This window comes from Miniopterus natalensis, chromosome 11 (assembly GCF_054644295.1).
Source record: "Miniopterus natalensis isolate mMinNat1 chromosome 11, mMinNat1.hap1, whole genome shotgun sequence".
Lineage (NCBI taxonomy): Eukaryota > Metazoa > Chordata > Mammalia > Chiroptera > Miniopteridae > Miniopterus > Miniopterus natalensis.
In genome coordinates this window covers 30,132,724-30,159,027 of record NC_142091.1, presented here as the reverse complement: position 1 = coordinate 30,159,027, position 26,304 = coordinate 30,132,724, and the positions used below count along the sequence as shown (strand labels likewise).

Sequence of the window (26,304 nt, the reverse complement as noted above, 5' to 3'; positions counted from 1 at the left end):
GGAACAGAAAGGGATTGATTAGAGTTTAAGAGGTGACATGGTGTAAGGGTTGGGGCTGTTGTGGGTGATGTCTAGGTCTCCAAGGAGGACTTGAATAGGTTAAGTAAGACGATGGCAAAGGGCGCTGGTGTCAGGAGGTCATGCAACTGGAAACTCAGTGTGTTGGGTTGATACTCCACATGGTAACTGAGTGTGTCTCGGATGCACGAATTTAGGACACAGAGGGGAGAGAAGCAAGAGGAGCACTGTGACCAGGATGTAAAAAGTCTCAGTAAAGGAAGATTGGTAATCAGGATATTGAAGGATGGTAGATTGAGGAGGAGTGAAGGGGATGGGGGGTGGGGTAAGAGTTCAAATTATCCATAAAATGAAAAAATTGAATGATGAAAATACTATTGCAATGTATTAAAACTGAAATAGCATCAATACATCAGATGTCTTTTAAAGGATAGAATTATAAGGTAAATAGTAAAAAGCTTGAGGAAATAAATTTGCAACAATATGACAATCAAAGGGTTGATATTTTTATGGTAAAATGAGATTTTATACTCTGATGAAGAAATAAGCAAACAGACTAATAGAAAAATAGGCAATAAATGTGAACAGGGGATTCACACACACACACAAAAAGAAATTCAAATGGCCAATTAACATTTTAAAAAGATAATAATAGTATCTACCCCTTAGGAATATTGTAAAAATAAAATAAAATAACTTAAGCAAAGTTATCAGGAATAATTTTGGAAAGTTGTCGAAATAAATTACTAAAGTGTTAATAGTAGTTGCCTCTAGATGGTGGGTTTTAGTGTGATTTATGCCTTCTTTTATACTTTTCTGTATTTAATTAAAATATGTATGAATAAAAAAATAAAATATATGTGAATATATTAAATTTTTCTCAAAGAAACAACAATTTATTTTTATTTATTACATGCAAAGAAAAAAAGAATAAAATATTTCTGTATTATTTGAAATTTTATAGTGAGAATGCATTTACTTATTTTTATAATGAAACTTTAAAAAAAACAGATTGCCAGGATATAGACTAAAATAATAAAAGCAATCAATATCTGGATGATAGAATTCTAGATGGCATTTCCTTCAGTACAATTTTCCCCCATTTTCTAAGCTCACAACAAAGATAATACCTGTGTAATAAAAAAATTATAAAGAAAAATCATGATGGAGATTATTTATTGACATTAAAATAGCCTCACAAGTAAATTACTAAGTGGAAGAAAAATTACAAAACAGAATGTTATAATTTTTATGTTAAAATATGCACATACATAGTAAGAAACAGTGAAAGTGCACACACCAAGATGTTAGTGGTGCTTATCTTTGAGTAGTAGAATTATGGCTAATTTTTGTTTTACATTGTGGTTTTTTTGTGTGTGTTTTCAAATATTCTCATTAATCATGAATTTTATAATGAAATTTTAAAATAAATATTATTAAATAAATCTAGAAAAGTTAGAAGTACATAAATGATAGAATAAGGGATTATTTGGGTTGGAACCCTTAGGCCTTCATATTAGAAAATCATGTAGCATGTGAGAATAATAATGCGCCTCCTATAACTGGAACATAGAAGAGAACAGAGAAAAAAATGCTTTGTAAATGTATGTAGGAAAAAGTAAGGTTAGGGTAAGTCCAACACCCACGTAGGCTGTCTGCCATCCTGGAGACTTGCACCTAAATGCCTCTGTGAACTAGCAAAACTAAGAATTTACAATACTGACATCTCTCCTTTTAGGTCATTGACAGGTCTCTTTCCTTCCTGTAAATTAAACACCTTTCCAGGGCCCTAGATTCATACCATTGCTCTTAGTATTTCCAGCTCCTCGCTCCTAAATTAAGTGAGGGTCAGCTCTACCCAACAAGACAGGCTTCATTTTAAAGAAGGTGTGTGCCTCACATTTGGCTTTGCATTTCTTCAAATGCCAGGCTTCTGCTGATGAGACTGTTCTAGTCCAAGAAATGGGTGCCAGCCAACACCAGATTCAGATCCCACCATGAGGTATGGAGCTGCACCAGTGTGCACCTAGGTGACTCTTTAGCCTTGAGCCTCTCAAGAGTATCTTTTCTGCCTATTGGTAATCACTAGCTGAAGCTTTGAGCAAGATCTCCTCTCAGCAAGAGTCCCAGCCATGAAATCCTGCCTTCTTAATTCTAGTCACCCGCGTGACCATACCAAGTACTAATCACGCAGTTAGGAGGGAACTACCTGCCCAGAGTCCTGAATCTTGCATGCAGCTACACAAGCTTATCACCAGACACATGCAAAAAGAGCAGTCCTCGAAAATGCCCATTTTTTTATTCCCAGCTCATGCTGGCCCCAAATCATATCAGGTCTCTTGCTCCAGTGGCTGGGTTAGAAAATGGGGACTCCCCAAGGATACTTTTGACCTTCTGACTTAAGAATACCCCAGGCACTCATGATAAGGCAGAGAAGAGGTGAAATAATAAGACCATTACAAGAGCTAACCAAAGCCAAGAGTTCCCTGAGATACCTGACAGGGAAAACAATCTCTTGGCCCACTGCCATTTATAATGACTTCATTCCTCCAACAGAATTTCCTGCAGAATCAGTGTTTCTATAAAATACCCATTTTGTTCCAGATCCACTTCAGGGTTCCTTTTTCTTTGGAAGGAAGGACAGAAACCTTGAGCTCCCCCTGGAGGCAGGAGTATGCCTAGTAAGAGTCTCTGGACTGTGGCTCTTGACTCGCCATCCCGCCCAGTTCATCTTGGCAGCTGAACTTGGTTCTGACTTTCACCCGTTTCCACTCAGCTTCTAGTGACTTGTCTACAGCCTCCATGACACCTGACTGGGGGCTTCCATCCTGTTTGTATTTTAGCTTCTCTAGGCTTTAGAACAGCAAGGGCCCTGGCCCACTAGCTCAAGTTGGTTAGAGCATCGTCCTGATACACCAGGTCAGGGCACACACAAGAATTAACCAATGAATGCATACATAAGGGGAACAACAAATCAATGTTTCTCTATCTCTCCCTTCCTCTCTCTAAAAATAGATTTAAAAAAAGATAATAGAAAGGGTCCCTAGTTCTGCTGCATAAAGAGCACAACCTATGTCTCTCAGTCTTGTCTTCCACTTTCTCCTCTAATACATATGATTCCACTTGACATCTCTTCAACATGCTCCATTCCCCCTTTTCTTTATTATTGCTCTTCATATTACCTAGGATTCTTTTCTTCCCCTCAGCCCTTATCTCTCTCTTTTTAAAAAAATACATCTTTATTGATTTCAGAGAGAGGAAGGGAGAGGAGAAAGAGACAGAAACATCAATGATGAGAGTCATTGATCAGCTGCCTCGTGCATGCCCCCACTAGGGATGGAGCCCGAAACCCAGGCATGTGCCCGGACTGGGAATCAAACTGGGATCTCCTGGACCCTAAGTTGATGCTCAACCACTGAGCCACTCCCAGCCGGGCCAGCCCTTATCTCCTTATGAAAATCTTTTCCATTCCTTAAAAGCCCCAGGTCCCAGGCCAGCTTCCCCACATCCACCTCTGAAATCCTATAGAAGTTGTTTACAAAGCACTTATGTACACTGCTTTCTATTTTAGTTATCTCTAAATAGCTTATCTTACTGTGTTCAACCAAATACCCAGCATGCCGTGTCTAGTTTACATAATTATTAGATAAATGTTAAATTAAGATGGTAGAAGAATGATTTCAAACATCCTATTTTCAAAGAATAGAGATAACTGCACTGTTAAAAAAGAGGAAAGGAGGGAGAAAGAAGAGAAAAGTGACAAGAAGATAAATGCCCTGAGAATCACAATGTGTTGTTGAAAGAGCACTGGACTAAGGACCAGTAACCTGAGTTCTCAGCTCACTTGGCTGTTAATGAATTAAATGACCACTACACTACTCCCTAAAGAACCAAGGCAGTGGGTTCTATGAAGTCTGAAGTTTATCGCCATGCTGAAAATTGTATGACCACCTTCCCATTTAGGCACACTGATAGTTGATTTAAAAAGATAGCATCAGATGGCACCTGCCACAGAGCCTAGCATAATATGTATGCTAATAAATGTTAGTTTCTCTTTTCTTCACACTTAATGAAAATGTTTTGCAACACTCTCAATTATTTATTTTATTGATTTTTAGAGAAAGAGGGGAAAGGGGGAGAGAGAGAGAGACATCGATCTATTGTTCCACCTATTCATGCTTTCATTCGTTGATTCTTGTGTGTGCCCTGACCAGGAATGGAAACCATAACCTTGGCACATTGGGATAACACTCCAGAGAACTAAGCTACCCCACCAGGGCCCATAATATTCTCAATTTTAAGAAAGGGAAAAGTTTGCCTTTATCCATTGAGAATGGATGCATACAGGAATATTTGTCTCATAATATGGCAATAGAGAACTGTACAACTTGTCCAATCAAAAATATTGCAGAAGTTGCCCTGGCCTGTGTGGCTCAGTTTGGTTGGGCATCATTCCGTGCCCTGAAAGGTTGCCAGTTCAATTCCCAGTCAGGGCACATGCCCTGGTTGTGGACTTGATCATCCATGTTTCCATCTCTCTTTCTCTCTTCCTTCCTCTCTCTCTAAAATCAATAAAAACATATATATTTTTAAATGTTGCAGAAGCATCTGTTTTCCCCTCTTGATGTGTAATTTATGAAAGAACCTTTTGGTGATTGGGTCTCTCGATAAGATGAAATGCTTTCTTATCATTTTTCCTCTAACTCTTGCCATATGTCATTTCATGTATAAGCTTCCATTCCAGCAGCTGGAGGGAAACTAAAAAAGAGCTATGCTAAAATAAATTCTTAGCCAATCACATCACAGTGTGGAGGAGCGAGAAACTTTCCTTTACCTGCAGCGTTCTTCAGGCTAGTCTAATTATCAAGTAGACAGGAGGCAGATTAGCAAGAGAAAATAACCACATTTATACATACATATGTCTGGGAGCCCCATACATGAGACAGTCAGAGACCCCACATGCAGGAGGGATTCAGAGATAGAAAGGGGGTCTAGCCCCAGCCGGTTTGGCTCAGTGGCTAGAACATCTACCCCCAGAGTGAAGGGTCCCGGGTTTCCACTCCAGCCCAGGGCACATGCCTCGATTGCAGGCTCGGTCCCCAACCCTGGTTGGGGTGTGGGAGGGAGGGAGGCAGCCAATCGATGTGTCTGTCTCCCATCAATGTTTCTCTCTCCCCCCTTCCACTCTCTCTGAAAAGCAATAGAAAAAATATCCTCGGGTGAGGATTTAAAAAAAAGAAGAAGAAAAGAAAGGGTGATTGTGGCATATAAGACATCCTGAGCTAGGGATGGGGTGATGCACCGGGGGACTTCAGAAGGTTGTTGCCGAAGGGTAAGAGCAGATGTTTAGTAAAGAGAAGTTTGTCCTGCCCTGTAGGTGGGTCTAAACAGGTTGGTTATCTGATAATCTCTTACTACAAGCAAGGCGCTTAATTCAAGTTCTTCTACATAGTTAAGGGAGGGGCAGAAGTTTCTCTTGAGCTCTTTTGGTCAATACGACCCCCGTAGTACCGAAGCACATCTTGGGGTGATTCGTTCTGAACCTCCACAACCGTTTGGGAAGGTGTGAAAGTCACTCGACAAAGATCGTTCTATGCTGTAAGCAAGAAAGAAGGGTAACACTTGGAAGCCAATAAAAATGGGAAAGAATTTAAATAAGGTGTGCCAGTGTGAGAATCAAACCTGGGACCCTTACTTCCATGGGCCGACCCTCTAACCACTGAGCCAAACCAGCTAGGGTCTCAATCCCCCTTTCTATTTCTGTACCTCTCCTGCATGGGGGTCTCTAACTCTCTCATGTACCGAGCTCCCAGACATACGTACGTATAAATTTGGTTATTCTCTTGCTAATCAGTCTCATGTGTCCAAAGATATGTCTCTGTGATATGCAGATTGTTTTAAGCTAAAGGCAACTTTAACTGCAGGCTCAAAAGAAACTTCTGCCCCTCCCTTTAATTACCAAGAACTTGAATTAGAGGAATTGCCCATAAGAGGGGATCAGGTGTAACTTCCTTAACAAATCCATAGGGCAGGGCAAACTTCTTTTTACTAAAGTTCTGCTCTTATCATCCTGCAGTGATATTTTGAAGCCCCCAGGGCCCCTTACCTCATCCCTGGCTCAAGATGTCTGGTTACCCGTGTTCCTTTTCTATTTCTGAACCTCTCCTGCATGTGGGGTCTCTGACTCTCATGTGTGTGAGGTTCCCATACATATGTATGTATTAAATTTGGTTATTTCCTCTTGCTAATCTGTCTCATGTGTATCTGATGTATTATACCAGCCATAAGAATGTCGAGGATAGAGGAAAGTTTGTTATTCCCCCACACAAGGAAAATAAACGGATTCCAGGGAATTAAAGTTTCTGGAACCTAGGACAGGTGCAGATGTTCAGATCAATACATGTAGTAACAATTCCCTGGCCAGGTAGCTCAGTTGGTTAGAGCATTGTCCCTATATGCCAAGGTTGAGGGTTCAACCCCCTATTGGGGCGTGAACAGGATCAAACCATGAATGCATAAATAAGTGGAACAGCAAATCAATGTTTGTTTCTCTCCCTTTCTCTCCCTCTCTAAAAAACCAAACAATAAAAAAACCCAACATGCTTTTATACAGTAAGGAGTTCTATCTATGGAAGTTTTAGAGTTCACTAAAGTGTTATACCCAGTTTTCACAAGATTAATTCATACAGAGACCAAATTGAGCATTTGGAATTTATTTAGCCAGCGGCTGCGAGGGGCTCAGACCCTAAACAGACTCACAGCCCCGACCAGTCTTCACAGGGAGAATATAAAGGCAAAACTGCATCCTGGTTGGCATGGAGACGGGTGGGAACCTAGCGAAGCAATGTACAGAAGCCGAAACAAGCACTGTTTAACCGTTACGGTTGGCTATTTCCTGGCACTAACTTGTAACTGTTTGTTCAGGGATATAGAACAGGGTTGACAGATTAAAAATGAGGGTTACATGCTTCAAAAGTTTAGTTCTTTCTATTTCTTTTTTTTTTTTAACTAATTTTATTTTTGAGTGTGAAGGAAACCAGTACAATGTCTTTCTCTCTTTTTTTTTAATCCTCACCTGAGGATATTTTTTCCATTGCTTTTCAGAGAGAGTGGAAGGGGGGGGAGAGAGAGAGAGAGAGAGAGATCGACATGAGAGAGCAACTGAGGTACCTGCCCTTGGCCAGAATCGAACCCGGGACCCTTCAGTCCTCATGCCAACACTGTAACCACTGAGCAAAACCAGCTAGGGCAGTTCTTTCTATTTCTAAAAAGCTGATTTAATTGCACTATTTATTATAATGTTTTCCTGACTTATTTAAGAGAATTCCAAACTACCTCCTGGCCCTACAAATATATGGTGTTCTTTTTTTTTTTTTTTTTTTAATATGTCTTTATTGATTTCAGAGGGGAGAAGGGAGAGGGAGAGAGAGAGCTAGTAACATCAGTGATGAGAGAGAATCATTGATCGGCTCCCTCCTGCACAACCCCCACTGGGGATCAAGCCCACAACCCCGGCATGTGCCCTGACCGAGGGAATCAAACCGGAATCTCCTGGATCCTAGGTCGATGCTCAACCACTGAGCCACACCAGCTGGGCTGTGGTGTCCTTTACAGCTCTGTGCCTTTGTGGATGCGGTTCCTTCCTCCGGGAGTCCTCCCCCCCATCCTTCAAAACCTATTCTAAATCTTGGTGACAACATCCCTGACTCAAGTCAGCAAAGTAAGTTGCTCCCACTGTCGTCCAACAGGCTTGGCTCCTAGCTCTATTATTTTCATAATCTCTGGGGCTCTAGCTGGCTGGATGCCAGGTGCACCCCCTTGAGAACATGGAGAGGAGAAAGCTGATCAGGACATCAGTACTCAATTATGAGAAGCTAGGGCCCTTTCTTTATTGAGCATCTAACACTATTATTTGTGGGTTTTTTGAAAAAAAACTTATGAAATATTTTCTTCTGATACTGTTCTAAGAGGCCCTTAATAGAAACCAAATTGTCTGGGAGGAAATCTAGAAGAGGAGGGTGCTGAAAGAGGAGGGTGAAGATAAAGAATTCTCACCCCCAGAAGACTCTGTAAGAAGCAAGGTCTAAGTTTCCCCCACTCCCACATCTTTGCTTAGCTACTGATCCTCCTACAGTTCGTCAGATGTCAGCTTCCCTAGGAAAGTGTGTCACGCTCTTTCCGATGAGAACAATCATAGCATCTTTTTCTTCTTTTTGTTGTTTTTTTTTTAACCGTAGCATCTTGTAACTCCCAGCAGTTATCTACCTGTACATGTGATCCTTTGATGGATGTCTGTTTCCCCAACCAGACTTAATGGGAGTAGGGACTCATACCTAGTTTTGCTAACCACTGTGCCCTAGGTGCTAGCATAGAGCCTGGTACACCATGGGATTTCAATATTTGCAAAACAAATTAATATTGTGGCATACAAGGCAATAGGGTAAAGGGAAGTGAAACAGAACTAAAGGGACTAGCAGTATTGCTAACGATCAGTATGACGTGATCCCCAGAATGAACAAGGGTGTAAGAGGGATTTTCCTCCTCACACCATATATGTGATGTCTTTTCTTTCTCTCTCTCTCACTTTTTTTTCCCCTTTTTACTGTGTGATGCCTTTTCCAACACTACTTCCTCAACTCACTGACACCAACTGGGTGTTCAATAATTCAATTCAATTCTGACACTACCTGGAGTTAGCTTCAGATCCTACAAGGCTCACTCAACAAAATTTCCCCCACTTGGAGACCAATTGCAAGTCCCAGGCTACTCATGATTCTGACCCACCAGATATAAATCAAGGATTCCCAAGACACCCTCCTCAGGTTCAATATTTGACTAAAATTGTTCACAGAACTTAAGAAGGCACTCTACTTATCTTTACTGGTTTATTGTCAAGAACACAAATGAACAGCCAGGTGAAGAGGTACATAGGGCAAAGTCCGGAAGGGTCCCAGGTGCAACAGCTTCTGTCCCTGTGGAACTGGGGGGTGCCACCTTCCCAGCACCTCAATATGTTTACCATCCTGGGAACTCCCTGAACCCTGTCATTTAGGGGTTTTTATGGAGGTGTCCATTACATAGGCATCAATGACTAAATCACTGGCCATCAGTGATTAAACTCAATCTCCAGCCCTTTTCCTTTCCTAATACGTGGGGCTGAAAGTTCTAAGCTTCTAATCAAGTTCTGTCTTTCTGTCTGCCAGACCCTATCCTGAAGCTATCTAGAGGCTCACCCAGAGTGGCCTCATTAAAGCCTCATTAAAAGATACTCCTATTAGCCTCATCACTCAGGAAATTCCAAGGGTTTTAGGAGCCAGGAACAGAGACAAAAACAAATGTTTCTATGATACTATAGGGTAAGAATTAACTTAAGGGTGTAAATGTAAGAGTATATACAGTTAATAAGTAGTTTGTAATGAGGATGCCAACAATGTTTTAAACAAGTTTTCAAAGGTAATAATAAGTCATTAGGTTACACTTGCATTTCATTGAAATTTATTTCCCACCAACTTCTTAAATAGGAAAATTAATGACATCAGCAGGTCTTTACTCAGTAATTATAGCATTCCCCTCCCCATTTCACCTAGGCCCAATACCATCTTACTCTGAGTCATTTATTTGATAATTAGACATTACAGACACTCATGAGAATGTGTGACTGAATTAGATATTCTGGCACTGTGATCGCTTCTCTAGGAAGAGAGAGGTAGGTGCCTTTTAACAACCTAAGGCTCCACACAAGATTGCTTCTCCTCTTCTCAAACACGGAACACGTCAAGAAATACATGCCCTTGACGGGAATCAAACCCAGGACCCTTCAGTCCATGGGCTGATGCTCTAACCACTGAGCCAAACTGACTAGGGCTAAATAAATTAATAATTTAAGGGAACAAATCAAGCCTCTCAATGTATACACTCCAGCTCAAAATTGTTACTAATTGGGTGACAGTAAATCATACATTCAATCATTTATTTTGTCAAGTATTTGTTGAAGTCTTCTCTATGACTGACACTAAATAAAGTGAAAACAGAAGACCTGTTGGAGCCCCAGCCGGTTTGGCTCAGTGGTTAGAGCGGTTGGCCTGTGGACTGAAGGATCCTGGGTTCAATTCCCGCCAAGGTCATGTACTTCAGTTGCAGGCTCGATCCTGGGCCCTGGTCAGCCATGTGCAGGAGGTAACCAATTGATATGTCTCTCTCACATCAATGCTTCTCTCTCTAAAATAAATAAAAAGATATTAAAAAAAAACTTAAGCAGGCTGAATTCAGTCTGCTAACCACCACTTTGTAACCTTTGATTGTTGTATATTTGATGTGTTTGCTTTTAGTTTGCAATGTTTTATTCAATGCAAATATTATTAACCCTTTATGTTCAGTAGGAACAAATGCAGCTACAGTGTTAACAGTTTTAGTAGAAAGAAACATACAACTTGTATAGAAACAAAAATAGATGTAGTAAAAAATTGGATGCAGCATTTAATCCATTTGCATTTAAAATAATTGTTGAATCATGGCTGCATGGTTCAGTTGGTTAGAGCATCATCCCGATACACCAAGGTTGTAAGTTCAATCCCCAATCAGGGCACATACAAGAATCAACCAATGAATGCATAAATAAGTAGAACATTTATTAATTAATTCATTAATCCTCGTTTGAGGATTAACAACAACAAAAACCCTTAGAAATATTTTCACTATAATCCATTTTGTGATAGTCAAATCCATTTTACTGAAATTTGACTTAAAAGAATAAAACTTGGTCATCAAGTTTCAACACAAACCCTGTTGAAATAGTACATTTCTCCTACTGATATGAACAGGGATTTAATAAAAAATTGCTATGTATACTATAAAACCAAATTATACAAGCGTGTTACAATTGGATTAATTCAAATTGCAGGTTTGAATATGATTATCTCACGGTCTTTTTACTTATGCGGATTAGTGAGCTTGTGGAAATGGTCTTTGCCCAGAAGCTCCAACCTGTAAAAGTGGTTTCAGTTGGTCAATTTTGTTCTCACCATAGGCAAAGTCTTTCAGTCGCTGTGAAAGCAATTCTAGGAGCTTGCCTCCTTTAAGTCCTCTAAACAAGTCAATATAAATTTAGGGTAGTAAACAGAGATAATATTGATTTTATTCATTCAGAAAATATTTACTGAGTGTTAAGGCACTCAGAAATGGCTCCAGCTGGTTTGGCTTAGTGGTTAGAGTGTCGGCCCACAGACTGAAGGGTCCCGGATTTGATTCCAGCCAAAGGACATGTACCTCGGTTGCAGGCTCAATCCCTGGCCCTGGTAGGGGCTCATGCAGGAGGCAAACAATCCATGTGTCTCTTTCACGTCAGTGTTTCTCTCTCTCTTCTCTCTCCCTTCCACTCTCTCTGAAAAGCAATGGAAAAAAATCCTTGGGGTGAGGATTAAAAATAATAATAATAAAAAGATGAATCAGAAATGGATTCTGCCCACAAATAATTTAGCCTGGGGTGGAGGTGTGGCTCAGCTACTTAGCTGTCATTTCTGTTAACTTGAAGTACAGGTATTTTGTGCTGTCAATCCATGAACTTGGGGGTATAGACCAATAAACAGGCGGCATGTCTCAAAGTTGGCATGCTGGCATAAAAATGGAAAGGCTTGCCCGGCCGGCGTGCTTCAGTGGCTGAGAGTTGACCCATGAACCAGGAGATCATAGTTCAATTCCCAGTCAGGGCACATGCCTGGGTTGCAGGCTCTGTCCCCAGTAGGGGTGTGCAGGAGGCAGCAGATCCGTGACTCTCATCATTGATGTTTCTATCTCTCTCTCTCCCTTCCTCTCTCTGAAATCAATAAAAACCTTTTTTTTTTTTTTTAAATGGAAAGGCTTGGTTGGTATTTTCTCATTGTTGCCTGGAGCCACTGCTCTTCCTGCTCCCAGGGAAGGGATCTTTCCCTGCAATTCGGGCCACCCTTTTTTGACCCAGTCAGTCACTAAGGGATTATAAATCTTTTTTTTTTAATCTTTATTGATTTCAAAGAGAGGAAAGGAGAGGGAGAGAGAGACAGACAGAAACATCAATGACAAGAGAGTCACTGGGGATCGAGCCCACAGCCCGGGCATATGCCCTGACCAGGAATCGAACCTCGATCTCCTGGATCTTAGGTCGATGCTCAACCGCTGAGCCACGCCTAGCCAGGCTATAAATCTTTTAGTCAACAGATGGTAACCCAGCTCCACTGAGAGTGTTAACTGGTACAACTTTACTACAGTGAAATGAACTTTAAAGGAGTGAGTTAGCTCCCCTCCCCATTCTCTCTCCTAAGGAAACTATCAGAGACAGATATAAACATGTATGTGCATATATATTAAAAAATCAGAAACAATTTAATTTTTGAATTGATTTGAGAGAGACATTGAATTGTTGTTCTACTTATTTACATATTCATCAGTTGCTTCTTGTATGTGTCCTGACTATGGATCTAACTCAAAACCTTGGCATGTTGGGATGACGCTCTAACTAACTGAGCTACCCGGCCAGGGTTAGAAACAATTTCAATGCTGAACAATTGCGATGTAGTTAAATAAATTAGGGATGTCCTTATGATGTAATACTATGCAGCCATTAAAATGTTTTAAGGAAAATATTCACCATATGGTATTATAAAAATTGCTTATAAAACTATAACATGGTATCAATTATATTTTCCAAATATGTGTGTATTCATGTTTGTGTACACACACACACACAAACCTAGAAGAAAGAAATATTAAGAGTGGTTATCTCTGGGTAGTAGGATTACAAGAGAGTCTTCATCTTTGTTGTTTTCCTGTATTTTCCAATGATCAAAAATGTACGTGTGTTACTTTCATTATTTGAAACAAATTATATTTTTAAAAAGGAAGACCAAAAAGTGGTCTAGCTCTTTCTATTCTGTAGCTCTTTTTGACAAAGAAGTTTCACCAAATCCCCAAGGGCTGGAACAGAAGGCTATTTTCGTGATGCCAAGTGTGCCAACTTAAAACATTACTCACAGAACCTGTATCTAGACCCAAAGAAAAGAGTCACTTCTCGTCCCTTATGGGGCACACTCACCAGAAGCTGCATGAAGTCTTCTCACATTTTTTTTGTTCAAGGGTTTTTAATTAATGGTATCCCTGGGGGCTCACAAGCAATGTCAAATCTTTGCCATCTCTTCCAGCATACTAGGTGGCCATGCGCAAACAGGATTATTGATGTCCTTCAGTAGGATCCCAGTTTCTTTGAGATGCTAGCAAAATAGGCCCTGTTTGGAGATAGAACAGCATATCAGTTATGAACATAGACTTCGTAGTTGAACAAATCTTAGTTAGAACCCTAACACTGAAATTAACTAATTGTGTGGCTGTGGGTACATTATTCACTTTCTTTATGTCTCAGTTTCCTCATATGACAATTAGATTATCTACCTTATAATGTTTCTATGATAATTAAAAATTATAATGCACAATCTGGCACATAGAAAGTAATCAATAAATGTAAGCTATTGCCCAGCCAGTGTGGCTCGGTGGTTGAGCGTCCACCTAGGATCCTGGAGATCTCAGTTCGATTCCCGGTCAGGGCACATGCCTGGGTTGGGGACTTGATCCCCAGTGGGGGGTGTGCAGGGGGCACCCGATCAATGACTCTCTCATTCATTGATGTTTCTCTCTCTCTCTCCCTCTCCCTTCCTCTCTCTGAAATCAATAAAGACATATTTAAAATATATATATTACTGTTTCCTAGGCTTCACAATTGAAAATAATATGTGCACAGTTTCCACTAAAGATAGACGTTTGTTTTTTTTATGCTGCCCCTTCCTAATTCACCTATCCAACACTTATTTATTTACTTCTTTATTTATTTTTGTTTAATATTCACCCGAGGGTATGTTTTTATTGGTTTTAGAAAGAGAGGAAGAGAGAGAGAAAAACACACATTGATATGAGAGAGAAACATCAATTGGCTGCCTCCCGCATGCACTCCAAGTGGGAATCGAACCCAAAACCTTTTGTTATATGGGATGATGCTTCAGCTGAGCCACTTAGCCAGGGCACTCCTTTTAAAAAAATTTTTAATTTATTGATTTGAGAGAGAGAGGGAAGGGAGAGAAACATTTATTTGTTGTTTCACTTATTTATGCATTCATTGGTTCATTCTTGTGTGTGTCTTGACCGGGGATTGAACTCACAACTTTGATGTATCAGGATGATGCTGAAACCAACTGAGCTACCCAGCCAGGGCCCGTTTATTTTGCCCTGGCCTATTTGGCTCAGTTAGAGCGTCGGTCTGCTCGAAAGGGTTGTGGGTTTGATTCTGGGTCAAATTCGGGGGCACGTGTGAGAGGCAACCAATTGATGTTTCTCTCTCATATCAGTGTTTCTTTCTCTCTCCCTGCCCCTCCCAACCTCCCTTCCGCTTTCTCTAAAAATCATTGGAAGAAATATCCTCCGGTGAGAATTTTTTTAAAAATTAAAAGCACTTTTATTTTTACTTATCACATCTTCATTTGGAAAAAAATCTATTCAAAGTTCTCTCTCAGATGTATTTTAATCTACAGGCTGTCCCCCCAAAATATATATACACTTTGAATAATTATTAATTTCAATGAGTTAAATCTGAAAAGAAATATCAATTGAGCTACTAGCTGTTAAAGTGTGTATATACAGGGTGTCCCAAAAAATGCATACACACACTTTGAATAATTATAGAGGCAGTGTTTATTAAAATACATTTCATTTTCAAAATTGAGCTATCAGCTGTTAAATGTATGTTTGGGACACCCTGTATATATCTTCAAACCAAAAGCAGCAAGTAATTTTTTTGCATAAAATATAGTAAGTATATTTATTTTCTTACCTTGGTAAACCAAGTTACATGGTAGTGGATTAGTGTCAAGGTCAGTGGCTCAAAATACAACCTTCTTAAAGGCTGTTTTTTGGTTTTGGTTTTGGTTTCCCTATAAGTGCCTCCTGTTGTTTTGCAAAGTCTGTGTAATTTAATACATGTAATCACCCTTTCAACACAAAAACTTCCCTGGTGTTGCCTTATTCCAGCAAAAATAGCACTATCTGATCCAACAGACTAATACTCCTGAGACATAATACAACAACAAACCTATATGAACACTGGGAAAAAGGAAAACCAAATATTGACAAAGAAATTAAAGTGCAATTTTGTACTCTTAAGGGGCTAACCTCACAGTTCTAAGTTAAACATCAGATCAGAACTGTTTGGGCACAGACTTTTAACTCACAGATAAGAGTAAATTCTTAGGGCTGAATAATAATCTTTCAGACAGTGTAAAGATTACAAATGTTTCTTTAAAAAACTCCTGTTTCTCTGGCTTTGGTAGCTAAAGTTTTATTTCAGAATTGTGCATTTACCAATAATATTCCAGACTCTAAGATAATAACAGTTAATTAACCTGGCAATAATTACAGTCTATTTTACAGAGAATTAACATAATAGGGACAAAACTTTGCCTTTGAACAACAATATACTTGGCCCTGGCTGGGTAGCTCAGTTGATTACAGCATTGTCCCGACACACCAAGGATTCCAGTTCAATCCTTAGTCAGGGTACGTACAGGAATCAACCAATGAATGCATCAACAAGTGGAACAACAAATAGATGTTTCTCTCTCTCTCTAAAAATCAGTCAATAATTTTTTAATTTTTTTTTTAAAGATGATACTTGGTAAGCAAAGGCACTGCATAATCACAAGGGAAATTTCATTCAGGGTCTCAATGATCCCCATAAACTTTCCTTTATTCACAATAGGGTGTTATTTTTCTAGTATTTGGAATATAGCATTTGCATCCATTGGCTTGTCTCTGCCAGATTCTATCAGGGACACAATGACCAAAAAAAGTTATTCTGCAAGCTAATTCCCACCTCTTCATGAAGCCTTCTCATTTTTTCACCCAGTTAAAGTTATTTACTTTCCTACCCTCTGTGCTGTATTCTGTGTTGAATATTTCTATTACAGAACTTATTAGTATTTTTAGCAATAAAATTAATTTTGAAGGTTGCTTTCTTCTAGATATACTCTAGTGTTAGTGATTAAAAGGACCAACACTTGGGTTTGGATTCTGATTCTCTTGCTTTCTCATTGTGGGGCCTTTGTCTGGTCTCTTAACCTCTCTGAGCAATAATTCCTTCATCTATAAAATGTGGATAATAGGGTATCAGTTTCGTAGAGCTATTCAGAGGATAAAAGGGCACGCTGCATGGAGAGCGCTATGCACAGGACTGGGCTCGTGGAAAACCTTCAATAAAGTGCATCTTATGGATCACCTTTGCATTCAGCTTGGCAGTGAGCAATCCTGTGTCTAGGATGGGATCCGTTATACAGCCTTGCTTTTACTCTTAGTGGTTTATCTACTTTGGATAGCAAGAGCGCTTTCTCTCTTTAAAGCTTTTAGTCCATTATTTAGTGACTTTCTAAGGCAGCTAGAAATACTCATTTGGTTTACCTTTGTCTTCCCTTATTAGACTACAAGTTACTAGAGGAGAGACATAATGTTTTCATTATTTTTTTAATCCTCGGCACCTAGAAAGTGCCTGGCACACAGTAGGTACTACTTAAAAAATGTTTATTGCCCTGGCCCATGTGGCTCAGTTGGGCATGGTCCCATGCACTGAAAGGTTGCTGGTTTTGATTCCCAGTCAGGGCACATGCCCCTGGTGCAGGATCGATCCCCAGCAGGGGGTATGCAGGAGGCAACCACTTGATGTATAGCTTCACATAGATGTCTCTTTCCCTCTTCCTTTCTCTCTCTCTAGAAACCAATAAAAAATCTTTAAAAAATGTTTATTGAATGGATAAATTCATAGGACACTGCTGATTTTATCATCTATACCAGTGGTTCTCAAAGTGTGGTCCTTAAATCAGCAGCATGGGAATCACCTTGAGTTTTTTGGAAATGCACATGCAACCTAGTATATCTGGGTATGGGGCCGAGCAAACTAAGAACAGTATTTTTCTTTAAAAGTTAATATCATTTTCCAAATCTAAAAAATATTACACTGAGCAAAAGAAGCCAAAGATAAAAGAGCCCACAATGAATTATTAGAAACCAGAACAGTGGTTGCCTGGAGTGGGGAGATGTTTGAATGGAAAAAGGCATAAGGGAACTTTCTAAAGTATTGGAAAGTTTTATCTAAACCTTGATGAGATGTAGATTACATGGTATAAGCATATATCAAAACTTATCAAACTGTATACTTAATACCTGTGCATTTCATGTAAACGAAATACAAACAAAAAAATTAAAATAAAATTTCTTAATGCCATTCTAATACTTTCTGTTTAAGTTTTATCAGCAAGAGGTATATTTTTACATAGCAATTTTTTTCTTTTTGTTTTTTTTAATATAATTTTTATTGATTTTAGAGAGAGAGGAAGGGAGAGAGGGAGAGAGAGAAAAGCATTGATTGGTTGCCTCCCGTACTTGCCCCAACTGGGGGTTGAACCCCAAACGTGGGTATGTGCCCTGACTGGGAATCAAACCCATGACACTTTGGTGCATGGGAAGATGCTCCAACCAACTGAGCCACACTGGCCAGGGCACCTAACAATCGGAAGATGGTCTACAAGATCTTACATGACCTGACCCCCTACCTACTTTTTTATTATTATCCGTTACCAAGCTCCTATTACTTTTTATACCTTCTCAAGCACTAAGCTTCCAGTTTTCCAATGATATATAGTCCTATTCTGCCCCAGGACCTTTATTCATGCTGTTACCACTCCCTAGAATGTTTCTCTTTCTTCCTTTCTACCTGGTTAACTCCCACTCTTCTTTCAGTTCTAATTCTCCTGCTTGTCCCTCAGGAAACCCTCCCGAATATCACTTTATTATCTGTGTCCATGGAAACTTTTGTTGTGCTTGTGCAGGTTGTTCATCTAAACAAAGGGTTCCAGCTGAGGTGATAACGGCTGAAATCCAGTTTGTGCTCCACTCACAAAGCTTTGCACGTGAAGCAGGGCTGTGACAACCTGAAAGAAGGGCTGCCTTTTTCTGCTTCATCAAAGGCATAATCTGCTTGCCAACTTCTGCTTACTCTGGGTTGTTTCTGTCTATGGGAACACCTTTTATATATAAAAGGTAACCTGACCAGGAATTGAACCTTAATCTCCTGGATCACAGGTCTGTGCTCAACCGCTGAGCCATGCCGCTGGGCGGGAACACCTTATTATTTTTATTTTTTTAATGTTTTTGTTGATTTCAGAGAGAGGGAAGGAGAGAGAGTGAGAGAAACATCAATGATGAGAGACAGTTATTGATGGGCTGCCTCCTGCACGCCCCTGCTGGGGATTGAGCCTGCAACCCTGGAATGTGCCCTAACCAAGAATTGAACCTCGATCTCCTGAATCACAGGCCATGCTGGCCGGGCTATGGGAACACCTTTTTAAAAATAGCACAAAGATACAACAGTGGCGGCAGCAGCCCTGACCTTGTACTTGCCCTTATTAGTACTTACCACAATTGTAATTTTACATTTATTTATGTGACTGTTTCCCCCACTAGCCAGTAAGCTCTATGACAGTAGGAAACGATCTGGTTTTGCTTATTATCCAGGATTCCCAGCTCCCAGAACAGTGCCTGCCACATAGTGGGTATTCAGGAAACATTTATTAAGTGCATGAGACATTTTTCAACGTTAAAAGAATATTAGGCTTTTTGAAGGTAGGGACAATGTCTAATTTTCCCTTTTTATTCCTCCCCCCTCTGCAATTTCCATACTGCTTTGCACATAAATGGCATTCAGTAAATTCCTCCTGATTGATTTAAAAATATTCAAAGAAGCCATATGATGTTCTGCTCATAGAAAACTGGATCTGCAAGCATATGATTACATGCTGCATGAGTGATGATGAACAGCTGCTCTTTATGAAGCTGAAGAGACAAAAAATGTTGAATGAATGAGAAATCGACTTCAATTGAAATGGGAAGGATTTAATTTAGCTTTTGAAACTCATTTCCTGATATGAAGCTTATGAGATACTAGACGACAATATCAAGGGAGGCTGTGAATTTTCTTTTCCTTTATAAGTAAATGATCTTTGAAAATTTTCCAAGATAGAACAACCACTTATTTGAAGGTTAAGGGGTATTTCTGACTTGAGTTCTTAGCAGTTTAATAGGAGATCAATTAAAAAATAGTAGTAATGTTTGGGGCCCTGCCGGGTAGCTCAGTTGATTAGAGCATCGTCCTGATACACCAAGGTTGCAGGTTTGATTCCCCTGGTCAGGGCACATACAAGAAGCAACCAATGATGCATAAATGAGTGAGTGTGACAACAGAAATCGATGTTCCTCTCTTTCTCCCTTCCTCTCTCTAAAATCAATTTTTTTAAAAAGTATTTTTTGGGGGAATAATTTTACAGAAAAGTTGCAAAAATAGTAAAGAGAGTTCCTGTATAACCCTCACCCAGTTTCCCTCATTGTTAACATCTTACACTCCTATAGTACATTTGTCAAAATTAAGAAATTGAAATATATACATAATTATTACCTAAACTGCAGACTTTATTTGGATTTTCCCAGAGTCTCCAGTTATGTATCCTCTTTCTGTCCCAAGTGAGACAGTTTTTGTTCTTCAATAGTGTATGAAAAACAAAAAAGAAAAAAAAAGAATGACAAAAAAAGAAAAAACCAAAGCAGCAAGAAAAAATAATAAAATTAAAAGAAAAAGGATGAGCTGCCCAGCCAGGTGTGGCTCAGCGGTTGAGCGTCGACCTAGGATCCAGGCAATTGGGGTTTGATTCCTGGTCAGGGCACATGCCTGGGTTGTGGGCTCGATCCTCAGTAGGGGGTGTGTAGGAGGCAGCTGATCAATGACTCTCTCATCATTGATGTTTCTCTCTCTCTCTGCTCCCTTACTCTCTCTGAAATCAATATATATTAAAAAAAAGGGTGAGAGATATAAAGGGGGATAGAATCCCCTACCCTTGATATCTGATCTCCCTAGATATCTGATCAAATTCCTCACCCCCTTCCCTTGTATCTGCTTGTCCTGGCAAGTTGGTTTAGGAAGAATTCCCCCTATCCTTGAAGCCTCCTCTAGTAAGTTTCTATCTACCAATCCACCCCCTGTAGGGGAGTAAAGCCTTCTTTCTACCCTCCTAGGTTTGATAGCTGGGTCTATGAAATAAACTGACAACAGGAAGGTTAATAAGAAAAAAGGTATCCACATTTATTAATTTTTAATAGTATATGTACAGGGGCATCACAGAGGGAAAAAACTGAATCCCCCAAAAAGCAGTGAGATTTGAGAGCTCATGTCATCTTTTTTTTTTTTTTAATAATGTTTTTATTGATTTTTAGAGAGAGAGGAAGGGAGAGGGAGAGAGAAATACCAATGTGAGAGAGAAACATCATCGGCTGGCTGCCTCCTGCACACACCCTGACCAGGGACTAAGCCCACAACCTGGACATGTGCCCTGACCATGAATTGAACCAGCGACCTTCTGGTGCATGGGATGACACCCAACCAACTAAGCCACTCGGTCAGGGCAGCTCATAACATCTTAATAGGGGAAGGAGAGGAGAGATGTATGCCACATAGGGGAAAGTAACTGTTATTTTGGAAAGATGAATGAGCCCTTAAAAGAGATGGGAGCTAAAACAGTTTGTGACAAATTTTGGGTGTGGTGTGGACTTCTCATCTTCTCTTCTGTGATAAGAGTTAGTCTTCCCTGGTTGATGAAACTACTGGAAAGGGGATTTACGACAGTTGAGTTCCTTTTGGAGGATCTGTCTTTAAGCAGGTAAGGGGAGTTCATAGAAAACCTGTTTTACAAGTGCCTTCAGCTCAAAACAATCAACATTCCAAAGCAGCATATTGTGGATGGCATGTCCTGAACTCCTTCACTCCCACTCTACTTCTTGATTACAAATCCCCTCCTGTCCTTGCTGAATTCAAAGTTGAACCCAATCTCTCTCCTGCTGCAAGTCTTGACATTACAATAGCCTTGAATAAAATTCCTTACAGTTTTAACAAGTGTGAGAATAATTTTTAACATTACTACTAATAAATATTAACTAATTTCTATTTATCTCTGAATCACTAGAAAAAAATTTAAATATCCCCAAGTTTTAGTAAGTCTTTAAAAATATTTTTGCTTTGTTACAGATTAACATGCATGTGGAAAGGCATTATACTTCGATGTATTTTTTACAACTGTTCAGCACTTTCTAATTTTATGACTAATAGGTGATTCCTATTTCCCACCTTCCACTGATCCCAGACATGTAGATTAATTTGTTTAGGAAATGCTTTGGTTGATTATCCTTTATTTTGTAGAGCTATGTTTCATATCTTTTTCAACAGAAAAGGGGAGCAAGCACATCTTACTTTCTCAGTGGCTGATGCCATACCAGTCTCATCTCTCTGGCACATAAGAAGGGTTCAACAAATAACTGCGATTAATATTACTAAGACCTGAACTTTAATTTTTTTTCAGCTTTCTTTTTCTTTTTTTTAAAAATATGGAGCGCTTCACAAATTTGCCTATCCTTGTGCAGGGGCCATGCTAATCTTCTTTGTATTGTTCCAATTTTAGTATATGTGCTGCTGAAACAGCTTCCTTATTTTTCTAGAGTCGTCATTGCAAAAACCTCTCATTCTGCCCTGCCTTTGCTTTACCTTCCTTTTCTCACTTTCAGCTGAGTTCTCTCCTTATCCTCAAACGGAAGAATGACTTGCAATCTGCAGATAATGAAACAGACAGCATGATATTCTCTGTTAAGGCATCATGCAAAAGTAATTCTGTACACTAGAATTTTATGGATGGAATACTCTATACTGGTTATCCACTGGCAAGGTAATGAGATCTAAAAGAGAAAATATACGTATCAAGTAGGTACTCAAGAAATTTTAGGTCCCTTCCTACATCACTTTTTTCTTTTTTTTAATATATCTTTATTGATTTCAGAGAGAGGAAGGGAGAGGGAGAGAGGCAGAAACATCAATGATGAGACTGCCTCCTGCACACCCCCAACTGGGGATGGAGCCCTCAGCTGGGGCATGTGCCCTGACCAGAACTGAACCACAATCTCCTGGACCCTAGGTTGATGCTCAACCACTGAGCCATGCCAGCTGGGCTTTCCTATATCATTTTTACAGATGAGGACACTGAGGCCCCCCAAAACAAGTAGTGATAACCAACTTCTACAAAAAAGAGGGTGTATATGTGGCTGTCATCGTGTTCCTTTTCCTGTGGCTCATTCGGTTTTGTGCCTTAATGACCGGTGTAACAAATCCACGAAGCTCACTAACATATTTGGCATGTTACGCACCTAGATATGGGAACATTTACAGTGATAAACATTTTGGTGAAGTATAAGTTTTGTTGCCTTCCTGTACAATTTTATTGTATCTGGTGTGCCAAAAAAACATTGTCCGTCGTTTAAGTCTGTTTCATACATAGATGGAAATAACCATTGGTTTGGGGGCCTTGGCATTGTTCAGGGCCTTGATAATTCTTTCACAGTTAAAAGGAGCACTCTGGACTGTAACTCATTTGGGGGCCCACAATCATAATTTTAGGATATTCCTACTTAAACCTTACCCAATATTGGCACCAATGAGGTTTGGATAATCATTCATTGCAATAAGCATCCGCCAAAAATTTAGGACGCATCCAGAAATTACGATCTGGTAGCCCTTTGGCACCCACCCAGAGCGAGGGAACCCCGACGACGACTACCTGGTTCAGAGAACAGGACTTCGAAGAGGAGGGGCTTGGAGGAGGCGGGGCCAAAGGACCGAGCGCGAGAAGACGCCCCGGCGCAGGCGTACTTCTTAGCCGGTAACTTCCATTTGCTAGATGGGGGAGGCAAGTGGAAAGCAGTCCACAGTTTTTGAATTTCTGTTCTTAACCAAAAATAAAATTGTGAACAGTAGCGTGAATAACTTGAGAGCCTTATCCTCCGAGTTCAAAATGAAGAACATTTGGCATCCACCGCTAATGCAAGAGGTTGCTTCTCGCATCTTCCCCGTCCCCTGGGACATCGGTGGTCTAGTCCATTCCACAGACTTTCGAGTCCTTGCAGCGGGTCGGTGAACGTAGGATTGGGCCAATTGCGACTGAAAGGTCTTTGGAAGGAAGGAGGGGGTGCGGGAGCATCCCTTTGAGTTCCGCCTCTCCTTTTTCAAGGCGGTGGTGGGGAAGGGCGACGTACGAAATACTGCCCTCGAAAGCCTGCGGATCCCACCTCTCCGTGCAAACTGCCCGGAGGGCGGCGGGAAAAGGGCAAGACGGGAGCAGGGAGAGGGAAGGAGCCAGGAAGCCGCGCGGGCGCGCGCGCGCGCCCCTTTTTCAGCAGTGTGGCGGGGTCGCACGCACGCCCGCCTCGGCGGCTGGGCGCGGTTTGCGACAGTGGGGGAAGCGGTGGAGGTGGCGGCGGCAGTGGCAACTTTGCGGCAAGCTCTGGCCGGGCTTGCTTGACGGCGGTGTGGCGGAGGCCCCGCCCTAGGCGGCAGGAACCTGGAGGGAGGCGGAGGAATATGTCCGAGAGGGAAGTGTCGACAGCCCCGGCGGGAACAGACATGCCTGCGGCCAAGAAGCAGAAGCTGAGCAGCGATGAGAACAGCAACCCGGACCTCTCAGGAGACGAGAATGTGAGTGGAACCCTCAGTAGTTCCGACCCGACTCTAGTGAAAGTTTTAAATTCTTTTTGAACTGTGGGAGCGGCGACGGGCGGGCGGCTGTGGGGGAGGGAGAGGTGTCATCCTCTCTACTCAGGAAAACGCGGGCGTGGGGAGAAAAATCGAACTTGTCTCTGGGGATTTTGCTCTGCGGCCGAGAGCCAGCAGGAACTTGGCGGAGAGTGGTTTAAGAGAAAGCGCGGTGGGCGGCGGGGCTGAGGGTCGCTCCGAGGTCCTTTCGCGTGGATGCGGTGTGTTTGGGCCTTTGGGGTATTTGGGAAGAGTGCGGAGCTGAGATTCCAGAAGTTTAAAAGGCAAGTTAGAGGGGGTTTTTGAGAAAGTTGGAAGGAGAAGCCAGCCTGTTATGGACTCTTTTTAAAGGAATTTAGGGACCGTGGCACTCCTAGACCCTTACAGACAGCTGGATGGGAAGAGTAGATCTTCGGGAGTTTCGGTGATTCTCTTAAAAAGGGGGTTTTGTGCCTGCTGCAGTCCTGTCCGTGGAGATGGGGTGTCCCGGACGGTCAGTCCCTTTTCCTAAGGAGGAGCCGAGTTGAGAGGGTCGTCTTCTGACTTGGAGGGGACAACCACCCTTGAGGGAGGAATGAGAAGGGTCTGTACTCTTCTGAAAGTTTTTACTAAGATAAAGGGACAACCTGGAAGATTGTAGGTAAGGGCGGTGTAGGTAGCTGTCTTTAAGGTGTGGGCTCATGGCCTCGCAAGTGTTTGGTTTTTGGAATTAGCTTTTTAAAAAAACAGATGAAATGGATCTTGGTAATCATCTAGTCCCGTGTTTAGGTGGGATGCCAGTAATAACCGAATTCACATTTTCAGCTCCATGTTTTAATATATCCAATAAGGTCTGCAGAATGTACTGACAATTCATTTAAAGATAGTCCTCCAAAATGTGAATCCCTTTTCATACTACACGGCAGAAACATCCGAATATCTTTTTTAAAATCTGTAAAGTGTTATAGGAGAGTGGTATAAGTTCTTCATTTTCTCATGTGGCTAGTTTTAGGAATAAATATAGCATCTTACACACCCATTTCTTAAATTCTACATCACTTCACTGATCGAAGCATATATATGGATGGCTTGGTGTCATGAGCAAAATTTTCGCTGAAGAGATGGGAAAAGAACTCGTTGTTGTTGTTGATCCTCACCCGAGGATATTTTTTTCCATTGATTTTTCTTAGAGTGGAGGGGAGAGAGGAGGGGGAAAGAGAGAGAAACATTAATGTGAGAGCCGCGTGGATTGATTGCCTCCGGCACTCTTCCCGACAGGTGATTTGGAGCCTGCAGCCCAGGTACTTGCCCTCGATGGGGCTCGACCCTTCGGCATGAGGGCTGGGGCTCCAACCACTGTGCCCAACCGGCAAGGGTAGGCAGAAGATTTTTAGGGCATCGTCAGTTCGTGGGATTTGGACTTGAAATTTCTGGAAAGCTTCCGTGTTGAATGTTACCTAAAAAAATTTTTTTTTCGTTTGTTCTTCCCAGTATTATTACATATATGCTGTATAAATAACATTTTTTACTTTTGTTCCAATCCTTGGGGCCTGTTTTATTTTGCCTTCTTGTAAATTTCTTTAGGCAGATTATGTTAGTAGTAGTAGCACGGACAGGATCCAAATGTAGGTTAAAATTTTCACTTTACTGCTGGTTGCCTTACCTTGAGCCAGGCAAGGTACTTGATTGTCAGTTTATCTTACAACTGGAGATAATAATGATGTTTACCTCGAGGGGCATTTGTAAGGATTAAGTGAAATAGTATAGGTAAAGTGCTGGAAATAATGCCTGCCTCATAATAAGTACTATTCAAGTGTTATTTAATTACTATTACTTATTTTGTGACCACATAGTATAAACTTGTGTTTCTGACCCTTCCACATACTAAATAGGCAGAAATGTAATGAAAATATAAATAATTTATTTTGACTGAGGAAAATTTCAGGAGACCAAATAAATTGAAAGCTTATTTCTTTTTGCAGATTTAGGGAATATATTTGATGCATTATAAATTATAAAGCTATTCACAACCAAATGATTGGATTAAGCCATTGTTTTGGTTCCTGCATCTGGATTGGGACTTTTAACCTTTATTGTTGTCTTGGACACCTTAGTGAATCCTGTGAAGCCTTCTCAGAATAATATTTCTAAATGTGTAAAATACAGTGAAAAGGTTACACTATATTGGTTAACAAAACCAATGATAAAATTATAAAATGTTATAAAATATTTTTTATATTTGTTTTAATAAAGTACTTTTTTATATAAATATTTGTAATCATATCAAAACATGAACATTTTTTTCTGTCATGAATGCTATTAGCATTCTTAAAAAAACTTATTGGGGTGACATTGGTTAATAGGATCATAGAGGTTTTAGGTGTGGATTTCTATGTTACAAGATCTGTATATTGCACTGTGTTCTCCACCCAAAGTCACATAATCTTCAATCACTGTATATTAGGTCCCCTTCACTCCCCCAACCCCTTCCCTCTGGCAACCACCACACTGCTGTTTGTGTTCACAAGTTTCAGTTTTGTATCCCACATATGAGTGAAATCATATGGTTCTTAGCTTTTCTGCCTGACTTATTTCCCTTAGCATAATATCTGTCTTTGCTCGAATTT

At 40.6% G+C, this 26,304-nt stretch overlaps 1 protein-coding gene and 1 pseudogene across 3 annotated transcripts in view; one reads left to right on the top strand and one right to left on the bottom strand.

Moving 5' to 3' along the window:
• Positions 1-21,501: 21,501 nt before the first annotated feature.
• On the bottom strand, positions 21,502-21,601 carry LOC148091958 (U6 spliceosomal RNA; annotated as a pseudogene).
• A 1,926-nt stretch (positions 21,602-23,527) lies between these two features.
• EED (embryonic ectoderm development) overlaps positions 23,528-26,304 on the top strand; it is a 31,344-nt gene continuing 28,567 nt past the window's right edge. For all 3 annotated transcript variants that reach the window (XM_087821621.1, XM_016206823.2, XM_016206824.2), the window contains exon 1: positions 23,528-23,641. In XM_087821621.1, the coding sequence (XP_087677747.1) occupies positions 23,528-23,641 (114 nt within the window). The remainder of the gene's footprint in view (positions 23,642-26,304) is intronic.